The 22,327-nt window shown below is 37.2% G+C and overlaps 1 protein-coding gene across 3 annotated transcripts in view; it reads left to right on the forward strand.

The window, feature by feature from the left end:
* Positions 1-21,153, forward strand: part of RNF170 (ring finger protein 170) — a 51,335-nt gene extending 30,182 nt beyond the window's left edge. For all 3 annotated transcript variants that reach the window (XM_044225281.1, XM_044225282.1, XM_044225284.1), the window contains 5 exons: positions 1,857-1,932; positions 4,535-4,643; positions 8,640-8,713; positions 13,491-13,601; positions 18,262-21,153. In XM_044225281.1, coding sequence (XP_044081216.1) covers positions 1,857-1,932; positions 4,535-4,643; positions 8,640-8,713; positions 13,491-13,601; positions 18,262-18,531 — 640 coding nt within the window. In that variant the 3' untranslated portion in view covers positions 18,532-21,153. The remainder of the gene's footprint in view (positions 1-1,856; positions 1,933-4,534; positions 4,644-8,639; positions 8,714-13,490; positions 13,602-18,261) is intronic.
* The last annotated feature ends 1,174 nt before the right edge of the window (positions 21,154-22,327 follow it).

Consider the following 22,327-nt stretch of genomic DNA (forward strand, 5'->3'; position numbering starts at 1 on the left):
GGTCATGTTTTGTCAGCTTTTTACCTACAATTTGAATTTTTTACTAAAAGTTGAATAATAATAAGATGTATTTAAAAATTTTTTCCCTGTCTCATTAGGATATTGATGTAGAGGGGGGTGTTTTTTGTTTTGTTTTGTTTTTGTGTGTGTTTTGTTTTAGTTTTAAAGATTTATCCATTCATCTTGGTGGGGGGAGGGAAGAGGAAGTGAGAGAACCTCAAGCAGAATTCCCACTGAACAGAACCGGATATGAGACTCCATCCCATGACCCTGAGATCATGACTGGAACCAAAATCAAAAGTCAGAAGCCCAACTGACTGAGCCCTCCAAGTAGCCCTGATTTAGAGCTTTTATCACTGTTGACTATTAGCTCACCCGGAGGATAAAGGCTCTTATATAATAGAGTAATGCTGGGATTTTGTGAACTTAAAATATTGCTCTTAAAAGTGTTAATATTTAGAGCGTGGATGGCTCAGTTGTTTAAGCCCAGGTCATGATCCTGGAGTCCCAAGATTGAGTCCCATATCATGTCCTACATGAGTCTTCCTGCTCAGCGGGTGTCTGCTTCTCCCTCTGACCCTCCCCCCAACTCGTGAGCTCTCTCCCTCATTCCTTCTCTCTTTCAAATAAATAAAATCTTTTAAAAAAATGTTTAAGTTTAAGGGCACCTGGGTGGCCAAATGGAATTAAGCTGTGAATCAGATGGAGATTTTCACCCTCACCCTGCCAGCCTAACCACGAGTTCTGATTTCCAGTCACCCGCATGTCTTATCTCATCCTTTATTTCAGCCTCTAAATTCTTGCCTTTGAGTCTCTGAATTGTTAATGTTAAGATATTAGTGGTATGTTAGGTTTGGGCTTTTCTATATGATACAGTGTTATTTTCTGCTACACTCCTCCCCTTATAGGTGGAAAGATCTAATTAGATATGGATAAATGTTCAAATGCATAATAATATAATTATATAGTTGCTTTTTTTGGAAGGAATTTTACAGAAGAAATAAATGTATTAGTTATTCTTCATATGATTTGTAAGCCTGCAGTTACATCAAATCAAATACAAGGTCCTAGGCCTCTGGATTTCATCATTTGCCAGTTGAACCTGAAATCAGCCCATACTCAGTGATCCTAGAATTCCTCACAGAGTAACCTGGAATGTTCAGTCCTGGAATTGGAGACAGTTATATGCCATCATTTGCATTTATGAAGTTACCAGTAGTTCTTGGTTAAAATTTAGACCCATAAAGAAAACTGATTTGAGGTGCCTGGCTGGCTTAGTCAGTAGACCATGTGACTCTTAATCTCGGGGTCCTGACCCACGTTGGATGTAGAGATTACTTAAAAAAAAAAAAAAAAAAAAAATCTTCTTTTGCTGCCATCTTGGAGCCTGTGGAGGCCTGCTAGGAACAGGACATCTAAAATGCCAAAGCATATCTGGACGGCTGTGGTCCAAGGCCATTTTTGCTATAAGCTGGGTCTTCGGAGTCATGGGGAGCACATAGTTCTTCAAATCGAAGGTGTTTATGCTTAAGATGAAACAGAATTCTATCTAGGCAAGAGGTGTGCTTCTGTGTATAAGCAAGGAACAATACAGTGACTCCTGGTGGCCAACCAAACAAAACCAGAGTAACCTGGGGAAAAGTAGCTTGTTCTCATGGAAACAGTGGCATGGTTTGTGCCAAATTCCAAAGCAAACTTCCTGCTAAAGCCACAGAATCCATGTGATGCTGTACCCTTTAAGGATTTAAACTAAATGAAAAGTAAATAAATAAAGGTGTAAAAAAAAATCTTACAAAAAGAAAACTGATTCATCTAACAATATTTTATATTCAAACTTACTGTATTTTACTCAACAGAAATGCACATCAGAACATTCACCCAGAAAACCAAGAGTTAGTAAGGGTACTTCGGGAGCAACTTCAAACAGAACAGGTACTGTTGTTACTTGGATATGTGCATTTATATAAGGTGTAATGTTATTATTCCCCTTGCATATGAAGTTGTGATGAAAGAGCAAATAACTTTTTGGAAACATGAACTGATTTCCTGCTTTGTTATTTAAACTATTCTATTATTGTAGATTTTCAAATTAAGTAAATGACTAGTCTTAACTACTCAGATATTTTCATGGGGGGGGGTGTGTGTTTAACTTGCTTTAAAAACAGCAGTTTCCTGTTATTTGTGAGGAAATAACCACCATCTAATTGGCTTTAATAAAATGTAGTAGAAAAACTATTTTTTTTACCCGATGACCTACATATTGCTTGGAAACCTACAAAGAGATGACTACAAGGGGTGGCTTTTTTTCCCTCTTCTTTTTCTTCCATGGTCAAAGTTAGCAAAACTAATTAGGCAAAGAAGAAAACTTTTCTTTCCCTTCTGTGCTTTTCACCAGATGGACTCTAAGAGCAGAAATGTAATATATTTCATGAAGGCTGGAGTGAGTAGGATATTGTACATCTTCATGCCAAAATAGCTAATGTCACAAAATAAAAATTGATTTCCCACTCACCAATCAAAATTTAATTCCAAAGAGTGTTTCACAATTTATTCATTCACCAGATATTTATTAAACATCTACCATATGCCAGACACTGTTCTAGGCATTAAGGATTCAGCTGTGAGCTAAACAAATAAGAATTCCTGCCTTCATAAAACTTAAATTCACTGATGCAGAAGTAGTTTAAGCATGTTAGTAGTACTCTGTTCCAGAGCTGCTGTTAGTAATAATTCATGCTAGGATAGTGTTTTGTAATTTACAGAGTGTTTGCACATAGAACTGTTTTATTTAAGCTGCAAACATGGTCAGTAAGTCAGTAAGTATCATTCCCATCTAACATGTTAGATCACTAAGATGGACTTAAATTCCTGCTGGAGTTACATGAATGGGTCTGGCTATCCAGAAGTCCCACACCGAGTGGCATCTTCCAGATGCCTTTGCGTCACTGTGCAGTTCACCTCCCCCACACCTTCCTCGGACATGGCATTTAGCTCTAGTTAGAATAAAGCTAGTGACTTAGCCCTTTTTGCACTGTCCTATATGGTAGCCACTACCCATATGTAGCTATTTAATTTTAAATTCACTAAAATTAAATTTAAAATTCAGTACTTTTTTGTTAAACTAGTCACCTTTCAAGTACTCAATACCTGCAGGTAAAGATTTCCATTACTGCATGAAGTTCTGTTGGACAGCAACCGGTAATTGGTTTTGGTTTTTGTTTTGTTTTAGTTAATTTCCAAATAATAATAATGAAGACAAAAGATAGAGGAGAGACATTAAGAGCTGTATGTTTTCCTTTTTTGCACCATTAAAAATGATATAAAAGACAATAACATCAACGTGTCACCATGGCTTATAAACTATTATAGTATTTTAGGACTAATTTAAGGAAGAGGTTTTAGTTACGTTCTTAGTTTTAGGTGACAGAAATCTTTGATTCAGTTTACAATGAATAGTTCATATATAGCAAATTTGGTAATTTGATGTTTTTAATGCTGGCTAATTTGTTTATAAGAGTTGTGCTAGATGTGATAAAAATCGGTTTTTATATGTCTTTTTTTTTTTTTAAAGATTTTATTTATTTATTTGACAGAGAGAGATCACAAGCAGGCAGAGAGGCAGGCAGAGAGAGAGAGGAGGAAGCAGACTCTCCAAAGATACATATTACACACTACTGCTAGATACTTTTCTAGTTCCTGGGCCACCACAGTGAATCCTATAGATAATGTCCTTATCCTCATATCACTTACATTCTGGTAGGTTCTTTGATATGTGGTTGCTTCTTACAGTAGTGATTCTACTCTACATTCCTGTACAATCACAACAGTGCCATAACTGAGAAACATTAAATTTTATTAATCTGACCATGTGAATGATTAAGCCCAAGTTACCAATATATTAAATTTTCCTTCTTCCAAAATGACCGCTATTCTTCTTTGAAAGTTTAATTTTGGACCCTTGTGAGGTACAGCACACATGCAACACTTATCAGGAACGTATGAATGAAAAAGATGGTAAAAATGGTTAAAGCAGGGAGGTGGGGTTGGGAAGGATGGGGTAACATGGTGATGGACATTAAGGAGGGCATACGATGTCATGGGCACTGGGTGTTATATAAGTCTGATGAGTCACTGACCTCTACCTATGAAATTAATAATACACTATGTTAATTAATTTTATTTAAGTTAAAAAATGATTAAAAGCTAATACTTGGGAAAGAGTTGGACATTTCTTGAGCTTTTGCATTAGCTCAGCCTTGTGCTTCTCAGAATAACTTACTCATTCCAACAGAGTGAAAGAGAAACTCCGGAGTTAATACAGGTTTTTGTCTTTATGTCATGTTCAGGAAGGAAGGTAGAGAGACCATGCAGCTTAAATAAAACAATGATACAGCCTCATAACTTTATCAAACTTATAAGACTTTACTGCACATCTAAGATTGGATGAGGCTTATGCGCTCTGGCTGTGTTCTTGGGTATGATGGTACTCCTAGAGATAATCATGTATAATCATGAATACATATTTTCTCATCAGGATGCCCCTGCTGCTGCTCGACAGCAGTTCTACACTGACATGTACTGTCCAATCTGTTTACACCAAGCCTCCTTCCCTGTGGAAACAAACTGTGGACATCTTTTCTGTGGTAAGCAAACAATGCTATATTTGGGGAAAGTGAATCTTTTAGACCAAGACCCATATGTTTACATGGGCTGGATTCTTAATTTTGTCACATTTTGTATTACATGAATGGGGTAGGTGTCTTCTGATATCCTGCTGTACTTATTAGCCACTTTCATTTAGTGTCTGTGAGCTCAACTATTAAAAAGCACGAGTTGTTCAACTTCTCAATAAACAGAAATGTGTTTCTTTGAATGGTAATTCAAGTATATGAATACCAAGAGGAATACAGTAAATCCCTCATGGTTTATCACTTTTTGGTAGTCTCATTTATTATTCATCCTTCCCAAGGCAGGGAAGTTCTGTTAAGGACCCTGCCCATGACCTTCCCTTTAGCCCTCTTCCCTCCTTTTTACCCTGCATCAGCACAAAAGTTATTAGATGTTTTTGTTTTTTTTTTTTTTGTCATGACCTCAGAGGGTTGGTTAGAGAGAATGTTGAATGTAGAGCATACAGGAGGACAGGAAGGGAACATAGATTGCACACTTGGCTTAGTATCAGTAATGGGTCCTTTCTACCTCTGGGGTGTGAATGAGATACCGTATAGTCAGTTCTTACTACAGTCATATGAGTTTGAGCAAATCAGTTTATTGCATGCCTACTGTGTGCTGGGCACTTAACATACTTCATCTCCTTGAGTCCCACATATGAGGGAACTGCAGCTGAGTTAAGAAATTCTACAAAAGGTAACCCAGCTGCTAGGAGAAAGCCAGATTTTAAATGTAGGCCTTACTTCAGACCCTGTGGTCAGTTCTGCTATGTGATTAGTAGCTTCTACGACTACTCTCTACTTACATTTATCCATTCACTAAATCTGTTGTTTTATTTGTAGTATTTCTTTCTGTTGCAGTGATGTGTTCTAGATAGGGTTCTAATTGCTCCCAAAATGTACCCATTTTCCATTTTAAGACAGTTTAAAGTGTAGCATACAATGATCCTTTAAGTTTCTTTTTCGCCCTTGTTGTGTGAGTTTATATGGAATTACTAGGTATATAGTGCTATTATTTACACTTTGGGGTGACATAAATAATTTGAAATCCATATCATGCACTGCAGGGTTTTCCCTACCTGTGCTCCTTTAGTAAACACCAACCAGTATCATTATTGCATCATCCATTAATTTCCTCCTCTTCCCTAAGGTTTTTCCCTAAGATAGCTAACAAGCTATAAAACACTCATTTCAATGTCTGTCTTGGTCTGTTGGGAATGCTAATGAGCTGCAAAATCATGAAATACTAGATAGAATTAAATGGCCATCAGAGAAAGCAGATACTTTTCCCCTTCTCAAACCTCTGGTAGATATTCTTAATCAATTGGACATTCTTTCCGAGTCTGGATACAGCTTCAGCCATCCTTTAACACAGTACTCGAGGCATGTGTTAAGAATCAATGAGGTTTGGCAGGCTAGATGAACTCCATTTGCCAACCCAGGCTTAGGTAATTCACTGAGTGGATAAAAGATGGCAGTATTGTGTTCTTGGTTTCTGGGTCTGAGGTAATTGGGTACATTGCTTCTGATAGCCTGCTGTACTTGTTAGATACTTTATATACTGTCTCTAGGTTCAAAGATTTAGAAAACTAGTCATTCAGCTTCTCAAGAAACAAATGTGTTTCTTTGAATAGTAGTTCAAGTATATTGATACTACATATATATAAAAGGCACCTTAGTTTAGTTCCTATATATGGAATTACAGTTCTTTACAGTGAGCTAAGAAAAATAGCCACAACAGACTTCATCTCACTTACATTTTTAACCCACACTGTTTCACTTAATTCTTTAGCAGTCTTATGAAGTGTTATTCCCATTTTACAAATAAACAGACTCTGGGAGATTATGACCCAGATTAAAGTCAATGAGTCTTCTTCTCCCACCATCTTATTTAGGTGGATCTCTCTTTTTATAGGGGGGAAAGTTGAAGAAAAGGGAAAACCTTGAGCAATATCATAGCAGATGTGTGTGAACTGGAGCATTTGATTTGTTGGACGGTAGTTTTTCTGTGCAGTTAGTGGCCTTACATAATTTACAAAGCAAGGACACCATATTCCAATTTGTAGCAAAGAGATATGGAATTAAATAAGTGAATATATGTCAAGACACATTGAATTTTGGAGTGAACAAGTAGTAGATAGAGCTGAGCCATCACTACAGATGTTAATAATACTAAAAAGGTTTAGAAGTTTTGTTTTCATATAGTTTCTGTGTGAAATTAGGTTGTTCAGATTAATAAATATTATCTAACAGCACTCTGAGAGTAGGAAAAGATACCAGATATTGTTTGGCTTTTAAATTCATCTTTTAAATCATCATACCTCTTTTTCCCCATAGTCACTGTAATGTCCAATGTGGATAGCCTTTGCTTAGCCCCTTGGTTTGCTCACCGTTCTCCTCAGATGTCATTTATTTCTACTTCTGGCATTTGCTCCTTTCTATTCATAATACTGGGAGCATGCTCCTTTCTGTTTTCTGTATCTAAATCTTAACTAACCTACAAAGTTCAGTTCAAATCCTTTCTCACCTACAGATTACTCTGCTGCATCCCAGAGTTCTCCCTCCCTATATTCCCTTTGTACTTAAAGTTAATAGTAAACGGTTTGCGATTTAACTATCTCCTCATTGATTTCACCATGTCATCTTGGTCTTCTCAGTTTGACTGTCATCACTCATCCTAAATTCTGGACATTAATTTGATCTGGAAGAATCAGAATAAGGAATTCAGGAGGGCTAAGCTAGGTTGCTAAGACAAGAGTAAGAAAACAGAAAAGATCCTAGAGGCTGGAAGCACTTAATTCAGATTCACAGAGGGACCTGGATTGTCTGAGAAATAGGTGTTCTGCAGAGAAGAAATGAATTGACCCCTCAAACATCAGACAGTGTTTTTTTGTTTGTTTGTTTGTTTTAAAGATTTCTTTCTTTGTTTATTTGACAGACAGAAATCACAAGTAGGCAGAGAGGCAGGCAAAGAGAGAGAGAGAGAGGGAAGCAGGTTCTGCCAAGCAGAGAGCCCAATGCGGGACTTGATCCCAGGACCCTGAGATCATGACCTAAGCCGAAGGCAGAGGCTTAACCCACTGAGCCACCCAGATGCCCCTGGACAGTGTTTTAAAATATTCCTTCTTGGGATACTTGGGTGGCTCAGGTCATGATCCCAGGGTCCTGGGGTCAAGTGTAATGTTGAGCTCCCTGCTCAGCAGGGAGCCTGCTTCTCCCTCTCGCCCTCCCCGCTTGTGCTCATTCTCTCTGTGTCAAATAAATAAATAAAATCTTTAAAAAATAAAATAAAATATTTCTTCTTCATTTGTTAGTGACCTGAACTTTAGTGCTTCTGCGTTTAGCTTACCTGCTACTTTTTGAGGCCTATAAACTCTACCTTAAAGCTGTTCTGCTGCTCATGAACACCTTCTAGCAGAAAAATCAAATATATCCACTACAAAATTTGGTTTAATTATTGAACTGGATTATAAACTTTATTAGGTCAAACAGCATGTAATCTTCGTATCCTATGGTTCTTAATTACTATTGATGCCACTGTAACTTGGCTTTCTAAATTCTTAAAAAAATAGTGAAGAAGTAGTGTTTTTGTAACATATATACCAAATTTGGAACAGAAAACTTATTTATACTGTGATTTGTTGGTTGTTATATTTGCAATGATGTTTACTTATTCTACATAGGAAATGCAATATTTCTATTAAGGCTCAGCATTGAAGCAGTTAATATATGCTTGCTTTGGATTATATAAAAATGTCTATATCTTAACTAGTAGTTTAAATAAAAATATTTTCAGTGGCTGGGAATTATTATGAGATTTAAATTTGCCTAAAGAGTTGGTTGGATGAAATAAAAAATATTTTAAAATAAGATGATACTATAAAAACATTTCAAATATTTGAAACTTTCTGAGGATTTATGGGCCTTAAAATTTAAAACATCAGTATTAATGGTTTTTTTTTCCCTCATTAGGTACCTGCATTATTGCATACTGGCGATACGGTTCATGGCTTGGGGCAATCAGTTGTCCAATCTGTCGACAAACGGTAATGTTTGTATCCAGAAAGCATCATTTATGCTAGTTCATATTATAAATTTTAATAATTTCTGTATCTACTTTTGAATTGTTTTGATTTTTTTAAAGTTTTTATTTAAATTTCAGTTAGTTAACATATAGGGTAATAGAAGTTCCTGGTGTACAATACAGTGAATCAACACTTCCATACAAGTGCTCATCACAAGGGCACTCCTGAATACCCGTCACCTAATTCACCCGTTCCCCACCCACCTCTCCTCTGGTAACCATCACTTGGTTCTCTTTAATTAAGATTCTGTTTCTTTCTTTGCCTTTCTTTTTTTCCCCCTTTTCTTGTTTTGTTTCTTAAATTCCAAGTGTGAGTGAGATTCTAGGGTCAGAGATCCTTTCTCTGACTTATTTCGCTCAGTATAATACTCTGGCTCCATCCATTCATTGCAAATGGCAAGATTGCCTTCTTTCTGATGGCTCAGTAATATTCCACTATATATACGTGCCACATCTTCTTTTTTTTTTTTTTCTCCAATTTATTTATTTACATGCCACATCTTCTTTATCCATTCATCAGTCAGTGGACACCAGGGCTCTTCCATAAGTTGGCTATTGTAAATAATGCTGCTAAACACTGGGATGCATGTATCCCTTTGAATTATTATTTTTGTATTCTTTGGGTAAACACCTACTAGTGCAATTGCTAGATTGTAGGAAGTTCTGTTTAATCAAAGCTTCTGTAATGTTACTCCATTATTATTTTTTTTTATTTAAAGATTTTATTTATTTATATGACAGAGTGAGAGAGAGAGATCACGAGTAGGCGGAGAGGCAGGCAGAGAGAGAGAGAGAGAGAGAGAGAAGCAGGCCCCCCGCTGAGCAGAGAGCCTGATGCGGGGCTCGATCCCAGGACCCTGAGATCATGACCCGAGCTGAAGGCAGAGGCTTAACCCACTGAGCCGCCCAGGCGCCCCCACTCCATTATTTTGTTAATGTCTTAAAGACAGCACAAAAGGGAAATACCTTTCTAAATCTTTCAATTATAGTAAAAAACTGGTAAATGAATCCTCCCCCAAATTCTAGTAAGTCTTTGTTGTAATATGAACAGAGGAGTAATTGAACTGGCTAATCAAGCTTAACAAGATATTTCCCCTACATATAAAAAAATGTTTTCCCCTTTCAGTTTACTTTAAAGCTGCCCTTCTCTAGTGAGGGTCAAGATAGCTTTATATGATGAACAATAGTTTTTTAAAATGTGTCTTTTGGAGACATATCTATATTACATGATCCAGAACAGATTAGACTATTTTAGTTAGTATAGGAATTAATTCAGGGGGGAGATGATAAGTTTTTATAAACATATACTGAAGACTGATATGTCAGCATAGATTTTTCTCAATTTCTTTGACAAACTGGAAAAGCAAAATAATGAAAAATTGGAGAAAATGAAGTTCTTAGTTTTTTAATTAGTAAATATAATGAAGTAGAACATTCTATCAGTTGTATGCAGTTTTTTCATAATTTTCTATATACTTATTTTATCTTTCATCTAAAATAAATACCTACCTTTCTACTAATGAGTTATGAACACGTAAAAAGATAGCAGCTCTTTAGGAAGTCTTCCACTGTGCAAAGTGACGTCCCGAAGGGATAGAGCGCTTTCAAGTAAAGATGTTAAATTGAATACATGTATTTACTTTTGCTCTTGGCCAACCCATTAAAAGAACAGGACATTTTGTAAAGGCATAAACTCATGGAGGCCAAAAAATGAAACAAAATGGTAGAAAAGGCAACAATTTTTCTAAAATTTTTTGTAAACTATAACAGACATACAGAAAAGCACACAAAACATAGAAATATTGCTCATTGAATTATCACAAAGCAACACTTCAATAATCACCACTCAGATAAAGAAATAGGAACTGGCCGGGACGCCTGGGTGGCTCAGTTGGTTAAGCAGCTGCCTTCAGCTCAGGTCATGATCCCAGCGTCCTGGGATCGAGTCCCACATCGGGCTCCTTGCTCGGCAGGGAGCCTGCTTCTCTCTCTGCCTCTGCCTGCCGTTCTGTCTGCCTGTGCTCGCTCTCGCTCCCTGTCTCTCTCTGACAAATAAATAAAATCTTAAAAAAAAAAAAAAAAAAAAAGAAGTAGGAACTGGCCAATAGCCTCCAGAAGCCTTCTCAGGACCAAATCTCCAATCCCTCCTTCTTCTCCTAGAGGCAACTACTATTTGACTTTTATGATAAGCATTTCCTTGACTTTCTTTTTTTTTTTTTTTTAATATTTTATTTATTTATTTATTTGACAGATCAGAAGAAGGCAGAGAGGCAGGCAGAGAGAAAGAGTGGGGGAAGCAGGCTCCCTGCTGAGCAGAGAGACCGATGCGGGGCTTGATCCCAGGACCCTGGGATCATGACTTGAGTCGAAGGCAGAGGCTTTAACCCCCTGAGCCACCCAGGCGCCCCCCTTGACTTTCTTTATAGGTTTATGACCTTAGCATGCATCTCTAAGATTATTGTCTAGTTTTGTCTGATTTTTGGACTTTATATGAAAAAAAACCATAAACCATATAGCATATAGCATGTATTGGCACACACAGACACACACACCCTTTCAGCCTTCTTCTGGCTATCCACTCACCCCTTTCACTGCCTCATCTTGTGGCGTGGAGAGGGAAGTTCAGGGCTTTATCTTCTTTCCCCCTAGTTTCTACATTCCCAAATTCTGCCTCTTTCACATTTGACTTTGTATCACACGGCAGGAGGAAAATTGGTGGAGTTTTTGTTGTTGTTGTTGATGTTGTTTGTACTGCTTCTCTGGCTGATTTGATTATATGAAAAAAGTCTGTCACCAGTGAAATTTATTTGCTAATACCACTTCTCATAATCGTTAGCCATCTGCCAGCAATGCTGAGACTAAGCCATAGGTCTGACATTAAAGAATTAGTTCCACCACCTGTCCCCTCTTCTTGGCTCTATCCATGGCTTTTCATAGGGTATATATGTGATATATATATACAGGCGATATCCTTTTGACCACCTATAAATTGCTGGAGTCCAGAAGGGTAGAGATAAAATTGTTTCTGTATAATAGCTTTTGGTTCCGTAATTAGAGAAGAATACATCCTGGAAGTTGGACAGGTGGCAGGTACCCCGTCCCCACCCTGTTCCGCTGATGCGGTGCACGGGCAGCTGCACCTGACTGCACCATGCTCACCACTTCTCTTCCCGAATGCATACGCCGAGACACCAGTGGCCCGAGCTGCACTTCAAGGGCCAGCTTAGGTTTCCAGCTTTCTGGGCACCCCAGGCAGAAGTCCTTATTCTCAAGCAATACTCTCAAGCGCCTTGTAACAGGTCTGCCTCCCTTTCCATCTTGGGTGTTGTGGTTGGCAAGGGGCAGGGCTGTGTTTTGGTTTTGGGGTCCATGTAGCTTGTAGTACAGTGCCTGGCCCACAGTAAGCGCTCACTTACTATTCATTGCAAGATGATTTTTATTAGCAAATTTGTGAAGAGAGGCTGTGTACCTGCTTTCCTACCACCTTTCCCTTCATCACTCCTTTGCTTGGCTGTTTGGAAAGCATCTGAGTCGTGGGAAGGCCTGGTTTTACAGATGAACTGAGGAAGGATAAAAACAGCTAGATGATTTAAACCTAAATCTTCCCATTTTTATCTCCTCACACAGTGACCATTTCTATAGGCATTGATATATTTTAAAATGTACTTGTTTTTCAAGATACTGTCCTCTTCAGATTACCTCAGTATGGTCCTGGGATGCTTGTGTATCTTTACCTCTGCCATGGAGGAAACCAGGTTAAAAGTATTACGTTACATATTAGTATCAAGAATTACCTTTTTTGGGGGACGCCTGGGTGGCGCAGTTGGTTGAACGACTGCCTCCGGCTCAGGGCGTGATCCTGGAGTCCCGGAATCGAGTCCCACATCAGGCTCCCAGCTCCACGGGGAGTCTGCTTCGCTCTCTGACCTTCTCCTCGCTCATTCTCTCTCTCACTGTCTCTCTCTCTCAAATAAATAAAATAAAATCTTTAAAAAAAAAAAAAAAAAAAAAGAATTACCTTTTTTGGGGCGTCTGGGTGGCTCAGTGGGTTAAAGCCTCTGCCTTCAGCTCAGGTCATGGTCCCAGGGTCCTGGGATCAAGCCCCGAATCGGGCTCTCTGCTCAGCAGGGAGCCTGTTTCCACCTCTCTCTCTGCCTGCCTCTGCCTACTTGTGATCTCTGTCTGTCAAATAAATAAATAAAATCTTTAAAAATAATTACCTTTTTTGATGATAGTAGGGATGGATGCTTCAGAGTGGGCTCCTGCAATATAACTTAATCTCTGCATTATGTTTGGTAGCATTCAAAGATACTTCACATACCGGTGAGGTTGAAGAATAATGATTGTAATCACAAAACACATCCCTAATTTTTCACTCCCACAATAATAAACATATTTTTATATTACTTTGCTCCTGAATATTTTCTCATCATTTGTTAGCCCAGAGCATTACTGACTTTATCCCTGGTGTCACCTGGAAGATAATTAGAACCAGTGTTTGCTTGAGGTACCCATTTGATTTTATGGGAATTCAAATTACATTTTACATTAGATTTTATTATAAGTCAATGGTACCTTACTTTCCTCCCATGTTTCTTTTATTTAAAGAAATAACTGAAAAAAAATAAAATGAGTGAAATATAAATTTAGAAGCTTTTCTCATTCTATTGAATAATAACACAAAATGAAAAAAATTAATGCTACAGAAAAGTCTAACAGTGTTTTTTTGTAACATACAGGTGACTTTGCTGCTAACAGTATTTGGTGAAAATGACCAATCTCAGGAGGTTGTATCATTGCGTCAAGATATTAATGATTATAACCGGAGATTCTCAGGGCAGCCCAGATCTGTGAGTATTGTTATAGCAGGTGCGAAATTAGAGTATAATGATACTTCTCTTTGGTAAGGTGAGATTTACCAACATGTATTCTCTGACTATAAAAAGTCTCATTGTTTATGTGTGTTGGGTAAAGTTTTAACCTTCCTTGTTGTCAATCACTGAGTTACAGCTTTCCCAAGGACTATAGTTTTCTATCTTTAAAAAAAAAAAAAATAATGGCATTATAAAAGTCTTTATGAAGGAGATTACAGAAAAAAAAATTGGAGGGAAATGTGAAATTACGGACTCGTGCAAATCTAAAATAGGGATTATCTAATGAGAAGCTTAGAACTAAGAACTTCTGGAGAGTTTTACAATTGTGTTTTCCACTTTTTTACTTACCCTGGGCCTCCTCTTTGAAATGTTTCCCTAACTAACTCTAGGTGTTGGGGAGGTTTTTTGTTATGTCATTTTAGTTACTCAAAAACATTTGATTTTTAAAAAACAATTTAATTTTATGATTGACCTCCTACCCCCCAAAAAAGGCATTTGATAGATTAAAAACTCTATCACATTTTACTAGCTTATTCCAGTTTTTTCCACAATCTAACAAAGAATTCCAGAAGTGTGTGCACGACTAAGTATGTACTTCAAAAATCAGAATATTCTAAGTACAGATTTATATGGAAAGCCTAGATCCCTCCTCTGAGATCAAAGCATATGTCTGAGCGTTTGGCTTACGTCTCCACTCGGGTGTTGCATCGGCATCTCAAACGTGATACGTGCGATATTAAATTGCTTCCCTCCTCAGCTCGGTGTTTTCTTTTCTCAGTCTACTTAGCTGTTTTGATTTCTTCCTTTCCCTCATTTGCCTCATCTGGTATGTACATGAGTTGTATCATTTCTTTTCTCATTTGGGGAGATCCTCTCATGTTTAGCTCATAAAAATGTCCTATGTCTGTAGCCATCATTCTAGCCTAAGCTACCATTATCTCTTACTTAGGATAATTGCAAGTAGCCTCTCACTGCGATTTTTTTCTCTGCGCAGGAGCCCGAGTAATATTTTGAAAACATAAGAACATGATGTTCTTGTATTTTAAAACTTCCAGTGGGGGCGCCTGGGTGGCTCAGTGGGTTAAGGCGTCTGTCTTCGGCTCGGGTCATGATCCCAGGGTCCTGGGTTCAAGCCCCACATCGAGCTCTCTGCTCAACAGGGAGTCTGCTTCCCCCTCTCTCTCTGCCTGCCTCTCTGCCTACTTGTGATCTCTCTGTGTCAAATAAATAAATAAAATCTTGGAAAAGAAGACGAAGAAGGAAAAAAAAAAACTTTCAGTGTTTTGGAATAATGTTCCAACTCCTTCCTGTACTAAAAGGCCCCCTGCATGACCTGGTTTCCCGCCTCCCAAGCTTCACCCAAAATGCCTCACCTCCACCAGCCTCCTTTCAGCTCTTGAAGTGCACTCCCAAGTCTTCCCATCTTAATGCCTTCACACATGACCCCTCAGTCGGGAATGCTTGTCTCTTCTGCTCTTCTCGTGACTGACTTCTCATCCTTTAGGTCGTTCTTAAATAGACCTTCCTAAGAGAGGGTTTCTCTGATCAACTAAGGTATCCTTTATCACTGTCTTCTGCACCATTCCTTTGTAGCATTTGTCACAAACTCTACTCAAATCTTGTTCATTATCTTTCTCTCAGTAGACTAAAAGCTTCATGAGGGCAAGGACTGTATGTATATATTCACTGCTATATTCCCATCGCCAGTTTCAGTGCCTGGCATACAGTAGGCCCTTAATATTTGTTGAATAAATTAGTGAGTTATCTTTAAGAGTTGATACTACTACTGTCAGCCAAGAATATTGGCTATTAAAGTGCTTCAGTACTAAACACTTGTGTGCTCTCGTGCATCCTCGCACGTATTTCTGATACGTAATGTGGTGTACATTGAAGGGCATACAGTTTCAGCTGTTGTGGATAAAGGTAAATTTTCTAGATGTCTAAACAAAAAGAAAACTTAATCCAGTCACTGGTGTCCCCCATAGATATCCAGGGACCTCTTCTTTTTCACCCAGCAACTTTTTTTTTTTTTTAAACATATCCTCCAGTGACATCTAGAGGGTGATTCTTTGAAAATAAGCATGTTCCAAATTCAAGAACTACCACTGAACTTAAAAAAAAATCATTTTAAGATATTCATTCCTGTTATTTTTTTTTTTTAAGATTATTTATTTATTTATTTGAGAGAGAGACAGTGAGAGAGAGCATGAGCAAGGGAGAAGGTCAGAGAGAGAAGCAGACTCCCCATGGAGCTGGGAGCCCGATGCGGGACTCGATCACGGTCCTGGGATCATGACCTGAGCCGAAGGCAGTTGTCCAACCAACTGAGCCACCCAGGCGTCCCTCATTCCTGTTTTTAAGTGTGAAAGCATATCGTTGCTCAATTACTAATTTTTGGTGGGTGTCAGATATTTAATGAGTAAGAAGTAGGTGATGAAATTACAGTATGATAGAGACTTTTAGCTCTTTGATATTTCCTCATCCAAAGTTGGAGCAAGATTGTGATTAATACACAGATATTTCTTAATAACCCATTTCATACTTCTTGTCTACTTATTACAGGTTTTATATATAAGTGATACCATATGAGAAGTGAATGAACAGTTCTGATAAAGGACAGAAAAGTATTCAAAAGTTATACTGGCTGGTCACTAGAATATTTAAAATAATTTACCATAGACTTGTGAAAGTTGTGCAGCTGTTTTGCTTTAAATGTGCATTTCTCCCATAAAGAATAGAAAGTTAACATAGGAGCTCATTCTAAAAGACCATTTTGGTTTTTTTGTGACCAGTTTTCCAAAAAGGATTTACAGGAATTTCTGGTGGAGTTTATAGAACTGCTTCCTTATCACTTGCTCAGTTCTTCCCATTTTTGTCTCCACTTCCCTCTCTACTTACTTGGCACTCATGAAACAAACAAAATGTATACTTGCACATACTGTAATTATATGGATTGTTAATTAGAACTGAGCTCTGCCCAATGGAATTACCAAAGGAAGTGACTTTCTTCGTCTGGTCAGTTTCTCTGTATCTACCAACCCCTGAGAAATGAGATAGTGAAAGAAGTTATGTTGAGAAGTCATATAGTCCAAACAGACTACACAAAGGACCATATAGTCCAAACAGACTACACAAAGAAAATGCAAAGTTTGCAGACAGAGGGTAAACTAACTTGCTCAAGATCATACAAATAGATACTAGTACTCGTTTGTTAACAGCTTTATTTAGATGCATTTTACACAGCATGAAGTGCAACCTGTTTAAAATATATAATTCAATGCTCCTTAGTGTATTCAGAGTAAATATAATCTAGTTATTGTCATAATCTAATTTTATAGTATTTTCATCATCCCAAAAGCTTTAGCATCCCTTCCCATTCTCCCCTTTCCTGTCCCCTTTCCCCAGTCCTTGGTAACTACTAATTTACTTTCTGCCTCTATAGATTGGGCTAGTCTGGATATTTCATTTCATTAAAATGGGATCATATAATATATGGCCTTTTGTCTCAGGCTTATTTCCCTTAGCATAGTGTTTTCAAGGTTCATCCATGTGGTGATATATAAACCAGAACTTCATTGCTTTTTATGGCCAAGTGATACATATTATTTTGTGTATCCATTCATCAGTTGATTGACGTTGGAATTGTTTACACTTTTTGGCTATTATGAATAATGCTTCCATTCATATTTGTGTACCAGTTTTTGTGTGGACCTCTGTTTTCATTCCTCTGGGGTATATGCCTTACTGCTGGATATTATAATAATTCTGTTTAACATTTTGAAGAACTGCCAAACTGTTTCCAAAGAGGTGGTTTAGTCTTCCCACCAGGAGTGTGTGAGGGTCCAATTTCTCTGAATGCCTCAATTTTTAAAAATTTATGCAATTTGTTAAATTTCAGCTGTGAAAATTATGCTCACTTATGTAGAAACCTGGTAATTGATGTTTTTATACATATTCAAAGCTTAATTATTTTCATAAAGATAGGGTCTGGCACTCCAAAAATCTTTGTGGCAATTAATAATTCACTTAAACTCAAGCTAAGCCAAATAAACATCCTGGGAAGGAATCTGTTTCATTGCTATTCTTAGGCTGTCAAAGCCATCCAAGTTATTGTGTCTTCAAAGTATACCACTTTTATATTGTCTGGCAATTTATAAATGTCTTTTGTATACTGTATCTCTTTTAGTTCTTAATAGTCCTTGTGATACATGCTTGGTTAGTTATTGTCGGATCTCAATTTGGTTAAACCAGTTTCCCCCAGATCACCTGTCTACCAAAAAGATTTACGTTGAGTTTAAACCCAGACCCTGCACAAGCCTCAGTCTCTAATCCTATATACACTAAGTGCTTCATTTGGTTTATTTTACTAATTCAAATTAGAGAGGACTTGATTTACCTCACTATATCCTATATTTTCAGTTTGTTGACATTTTAGTTGCTTTCCAGTTATCTGCAGTAGGATCGATCGTATAAGAACCTAGTTATCAAAGAGCTGTTTTCAAATAAAATGTGTAACTAGAAAATACATGAAACTCCTTAATTCGTGTTAACTGAGTTTGCACATTGTAAGAAAATTATATTATTCTGATACTGACATATTAGATGACTAGTCATATTTTGTTCTTCTCCCTGCCAGATTATGGAAAGAATTATGGATCTACCCACTTTACTGAGGCATGCATTCAGGGAAATGTTTTCAGTCGGGGGCCTTTTCTGGATGTTCCGCATCAGGATTATACTTTGTTTAATGGGAGCTTTTTTCTATCTTATATCACCTCTAGATTTTGTACCTGAAGCCTTGTTTGGAATTCTAGGCTTTCTAGATGATTTCTTTGTCATCTTTCTGTTGCTCATCTATATCTCTATTATGTATCGAGAAGTGATAACACAGAGACTAAACAGGTGAAAAAATGTGAGTTTACTAATATTTCAGCCAGTGTGTGAAATTAGACAGAAGGGCCGATGGCAGTATACAGCATTTGACTATTATTGTACAAACTTAAAACCACTGTATGACAAACATTTGATTTCATTTGGCAAATGCCTAGCAAGATATGACTGGAATTTTTACATTACAGGTTCTAATATTAAGGTTAGAATTATAATTTACGATTATATCTTGATTCTGTGTTGTCTATAAAGCCTCTGGAAAAACTATAGAATTATATAAAAAGGGATGATTTTATATGTTTTTCTTTTTCCAAAAATTAGATTAATTGGATGTATAGTAAGATATTGTTTTATAGTTTATCCAATTTATCCTTCTCAGTGTGTATCTATATGATAATATATTGCTATGAAATGCATCTAATTATTTTTGTTACAATAAAATGTTGTACAATATTGGGGGAAAGTCACTGTGTCTTTTAGTACTAGCTACGTTTTATGCACTTAACAGCAGTTAGGCTTTGTCATCCTGATAGAGTTCTTTGCTCTCAGCTAAAAGTGAAAGAATGAACTTGAAATTTATAATTTGATTTCATGTTCTGGTTTATAAGACACTTCTTAATCAATAGAAGTATTAACACACAAGATATTATCTGCAGTCAGCACACATGATTTTCTCAGTTCTGAAATTTAAATAAGAATTTGATACTTTTATAGGAGTAATACATAAAAGTAACTTGTAAAGGGAAATTTTTTTCAGGAACTTCTGTGAAACTTCAAACACATAGAAGTTTGATGCATTTCTGAGGAAAGTGGCAATGAGCATCAAAGACCTTGGGAGGGGTATAGGAACACTGTTTAAATTTGACAAGAGAAATTACTGGTGAGCTATGTCCAACAGAATGGACAAGTTTGGTTTTCTCGTCAAAAAACTTTTGTAATACCATCCCTAGATGGCAGCATATAGCCCAAATTCCTCAGGTCTAACACAGAATGAGCAAATGTTGTCTGAGGCAATTCAGTAAGAAAGTTATCTTGCTTTTTTTTTTTTGATGGCTACAACCTAAGTACCTAATGCTCTCATCTGCAGTTTTTTGTTTCAGAAGAATCAAAACCACAAGTGGTATCAAATCCTAACTCCCTCAGCTGGCACTGCTCATCTGTGGAGTGGACAGTAGGGTCATCCATGCCAAGGAGTGAGTGTTGGCTCTGTCACCTTGCAGTCACCGATAGTCATACTGTCCATTCATGTATTAGCGAGCTTCATTATGTATTGATATGGAGGGAAAACCCAAATCTGTTATGTTCTCTCAAGTTCATCAGGTTAGTCATCAATTAATAAGATGCTGAGTGAATATCCAGGACAGTATTTTCTAATTTGGGTGGAGGACAAAGCTGTTGCTTGTCATAGAGAAAACAGTAATGCCTAATTATAGCACATTATAATTAAAGGATTTCTCGCATACTTGACATCTTATCCTTAGGACACTTGTGTGAAAAAGGCAGGGCATCGCTTTCCTTTTCATAGATGAAATCCATATGTCACAGGTGAAAGTTTGGTCCGAAGCCATTCAGAAACAAGTGACTAAGCAGGTATTAGACTCTTAGTGGACTTGTTAGTATGGATTCAAATAGATGTGAAGGTTATGAATAGGGGAAGCAGGAGAGAAACTGGAATCCTTGGGAAGTCTCCAGAACACACTGGAGTAGCATCACTTAGGTGATTCTAAGAGGAAAGGTCTAGAAAGGTTACATATCAAGATTTCATGAATCTTAATTCTACACTTCCAAATCAAATGTCCAGTATGGTGGCATGCTTCAGAGAGAACATTTCAGCTGCAGTCACCAAGTAGAAAAGCTAATGAGTTGACTTTGTTATGCCACCATTTACCAGATTAGAAATGGATTTTTTGCCAATTACAAATTTGGTGTGGGGCGGGCTACAGCAAGCAATGTCATTTTTTTTTTAAAGGATTTAATTTCCTGCATGTATTCTGCTTCAAGTGTCGCATTTCTAGTTACAATTTTACTGTAATAATGGGAATTCCATCTAAGGCTTTCCCAGTAGAGGTGTACTGTACCAACTTTTGTAACGTACAAAAACGCTATATAATGTGAAGTCTTACTAAACTGAAAAGGAAACATATGGACATCTCAGAGTTTTTGGCCTGCTTATTATGTCATCCTTACTGATCACTGAAAATAAACGTGAAAGAGATCTGAGAAAGTATTTAAAGCAAGTAGAGTCGATCAGTGTGTTCTAAACATCGTAGTAATACTTCTATGATTCAGTTAGATAATATAAATCAAAGCAACAATTTGGATTTTTATAAATTGCGATATTGTAACTTTCACAAAAACAGATGGTCCAGCCCCAGGGGCAGAAGATAACTTCAGGCAGCTGTGTGGGGAACAAGATGGTGGAAACAGTTATTCTAACTGTCCACCAGAACAGTGGTTTCAGCTTACGACAATTCTCAGCATTTGAGAGCAACAAGGGACTAAAGGACTTTGTCAGCCCCTGTGGCTGTGCGGATACAAACAGGGCTGTTTCGGTGAACTGGTGGTTTGGTTCAAACTTTGTGACGTAGGTTGTCAAGCAATTACTCTTTTGAATAAAAACAACATATCTAAAATGAAAGATTTGTGTTATATTCCTGTTTAATATTGTTTGCTTTAAAATTCAGAACTCCTGAAATAGTGTTCAATATATGATTGTTGCAATGACTTTGTTTTTCACTAATGGACATTCAGTGTCTCATCACATTTCTAATTAATTATGCTTAGATATTTTAAATTGAAAAAGAAATGTTTTTGTTTTTGAGGAAAATTATTTAATCTGGGCAGTCTATTCTGGGAATAAAGGTGGAACTGGAATTAGAATTTAGGCTTGTACCCTGATTCCCCACCCCTGTTTCTTTCGAGTATATATTTGATAACTGAAATGTTACCCTTTTTTAAACTTATTTTTTTAAAAATTTAAATTCCAGTATAGTTAATATACAGTGTTACATTAGTTTCAGGTATACAGTATAGCGATACACAATTCTGTGCATTACTCTGTGCTCATCATGATAAGTGTGCTCTTACTCCCCTCGCCCATTTCACCCATCCCCCCACCCATCTCCTCACCCATCATGAGTTCTTTTTATTTAAGAGTCTGGTTTCTTATCTTTTTTCTGTGTTTTATTTCTTAAATTCCATATATGAATGAAATCGTGGTATTTTTCTTTCTCTATCTTAACTCCACTTAATATACGTTCTAGATCCATCCATGTTTTTGCAAATGGCAAGATTTCATTCTTTTTTATGGCTAGTAATATTCCATTATATATCTATACCATATCATCTTTATCCATTCATCTATCAACGGACACTTGGGCTGCTTCCGTATCTTAGCCATTGTAAATAATGCTGCAGTAAACATAGGGGTGCCTGTATCTTTTCGAATCAGTATTTTCATTTTCTTTGGGTAAATACCAGTTGTGGAATTACTGGGTCACATGGTAATTCCATACTGTTTTTCACAGTGGCTGCACCAGTTTGCTTGTCCACCAGCAGTACAAGGGGGTTTGTTTTTCTCTACTTCCTCAGCAACACTTGTTTCTTGGACTTCTGATTTTAGCCATTCTGACAGGTGTGAGGTGATAACATCTCATTGTAGTTTTGATTTGCATTTTCTTGATGATCAGTGATGTTTGAGCATCTTTTCATTCTGTTGGCTACCTGAATGTCTTCTTTGGAGAAATGCCTCTTGATATCTTATGCCCATTTTGTAATTAGACTATTTGCTTTTTTGGTGTTCAGTTGTAGAA

Source organism: Neovison vison, chromosome 11 (assembly GCF_020171115.1).
Source record: "Neovison vison isolate M4711 chromosome 11, ASM_NN_V1, whole genome shotgun sequence".
NCBI classification, from domain to species: Eukaryota; Metazoa; Chordata; class Mammalia; order Carnivora; family Mustelidae; genus Neogale; species Neogale vison.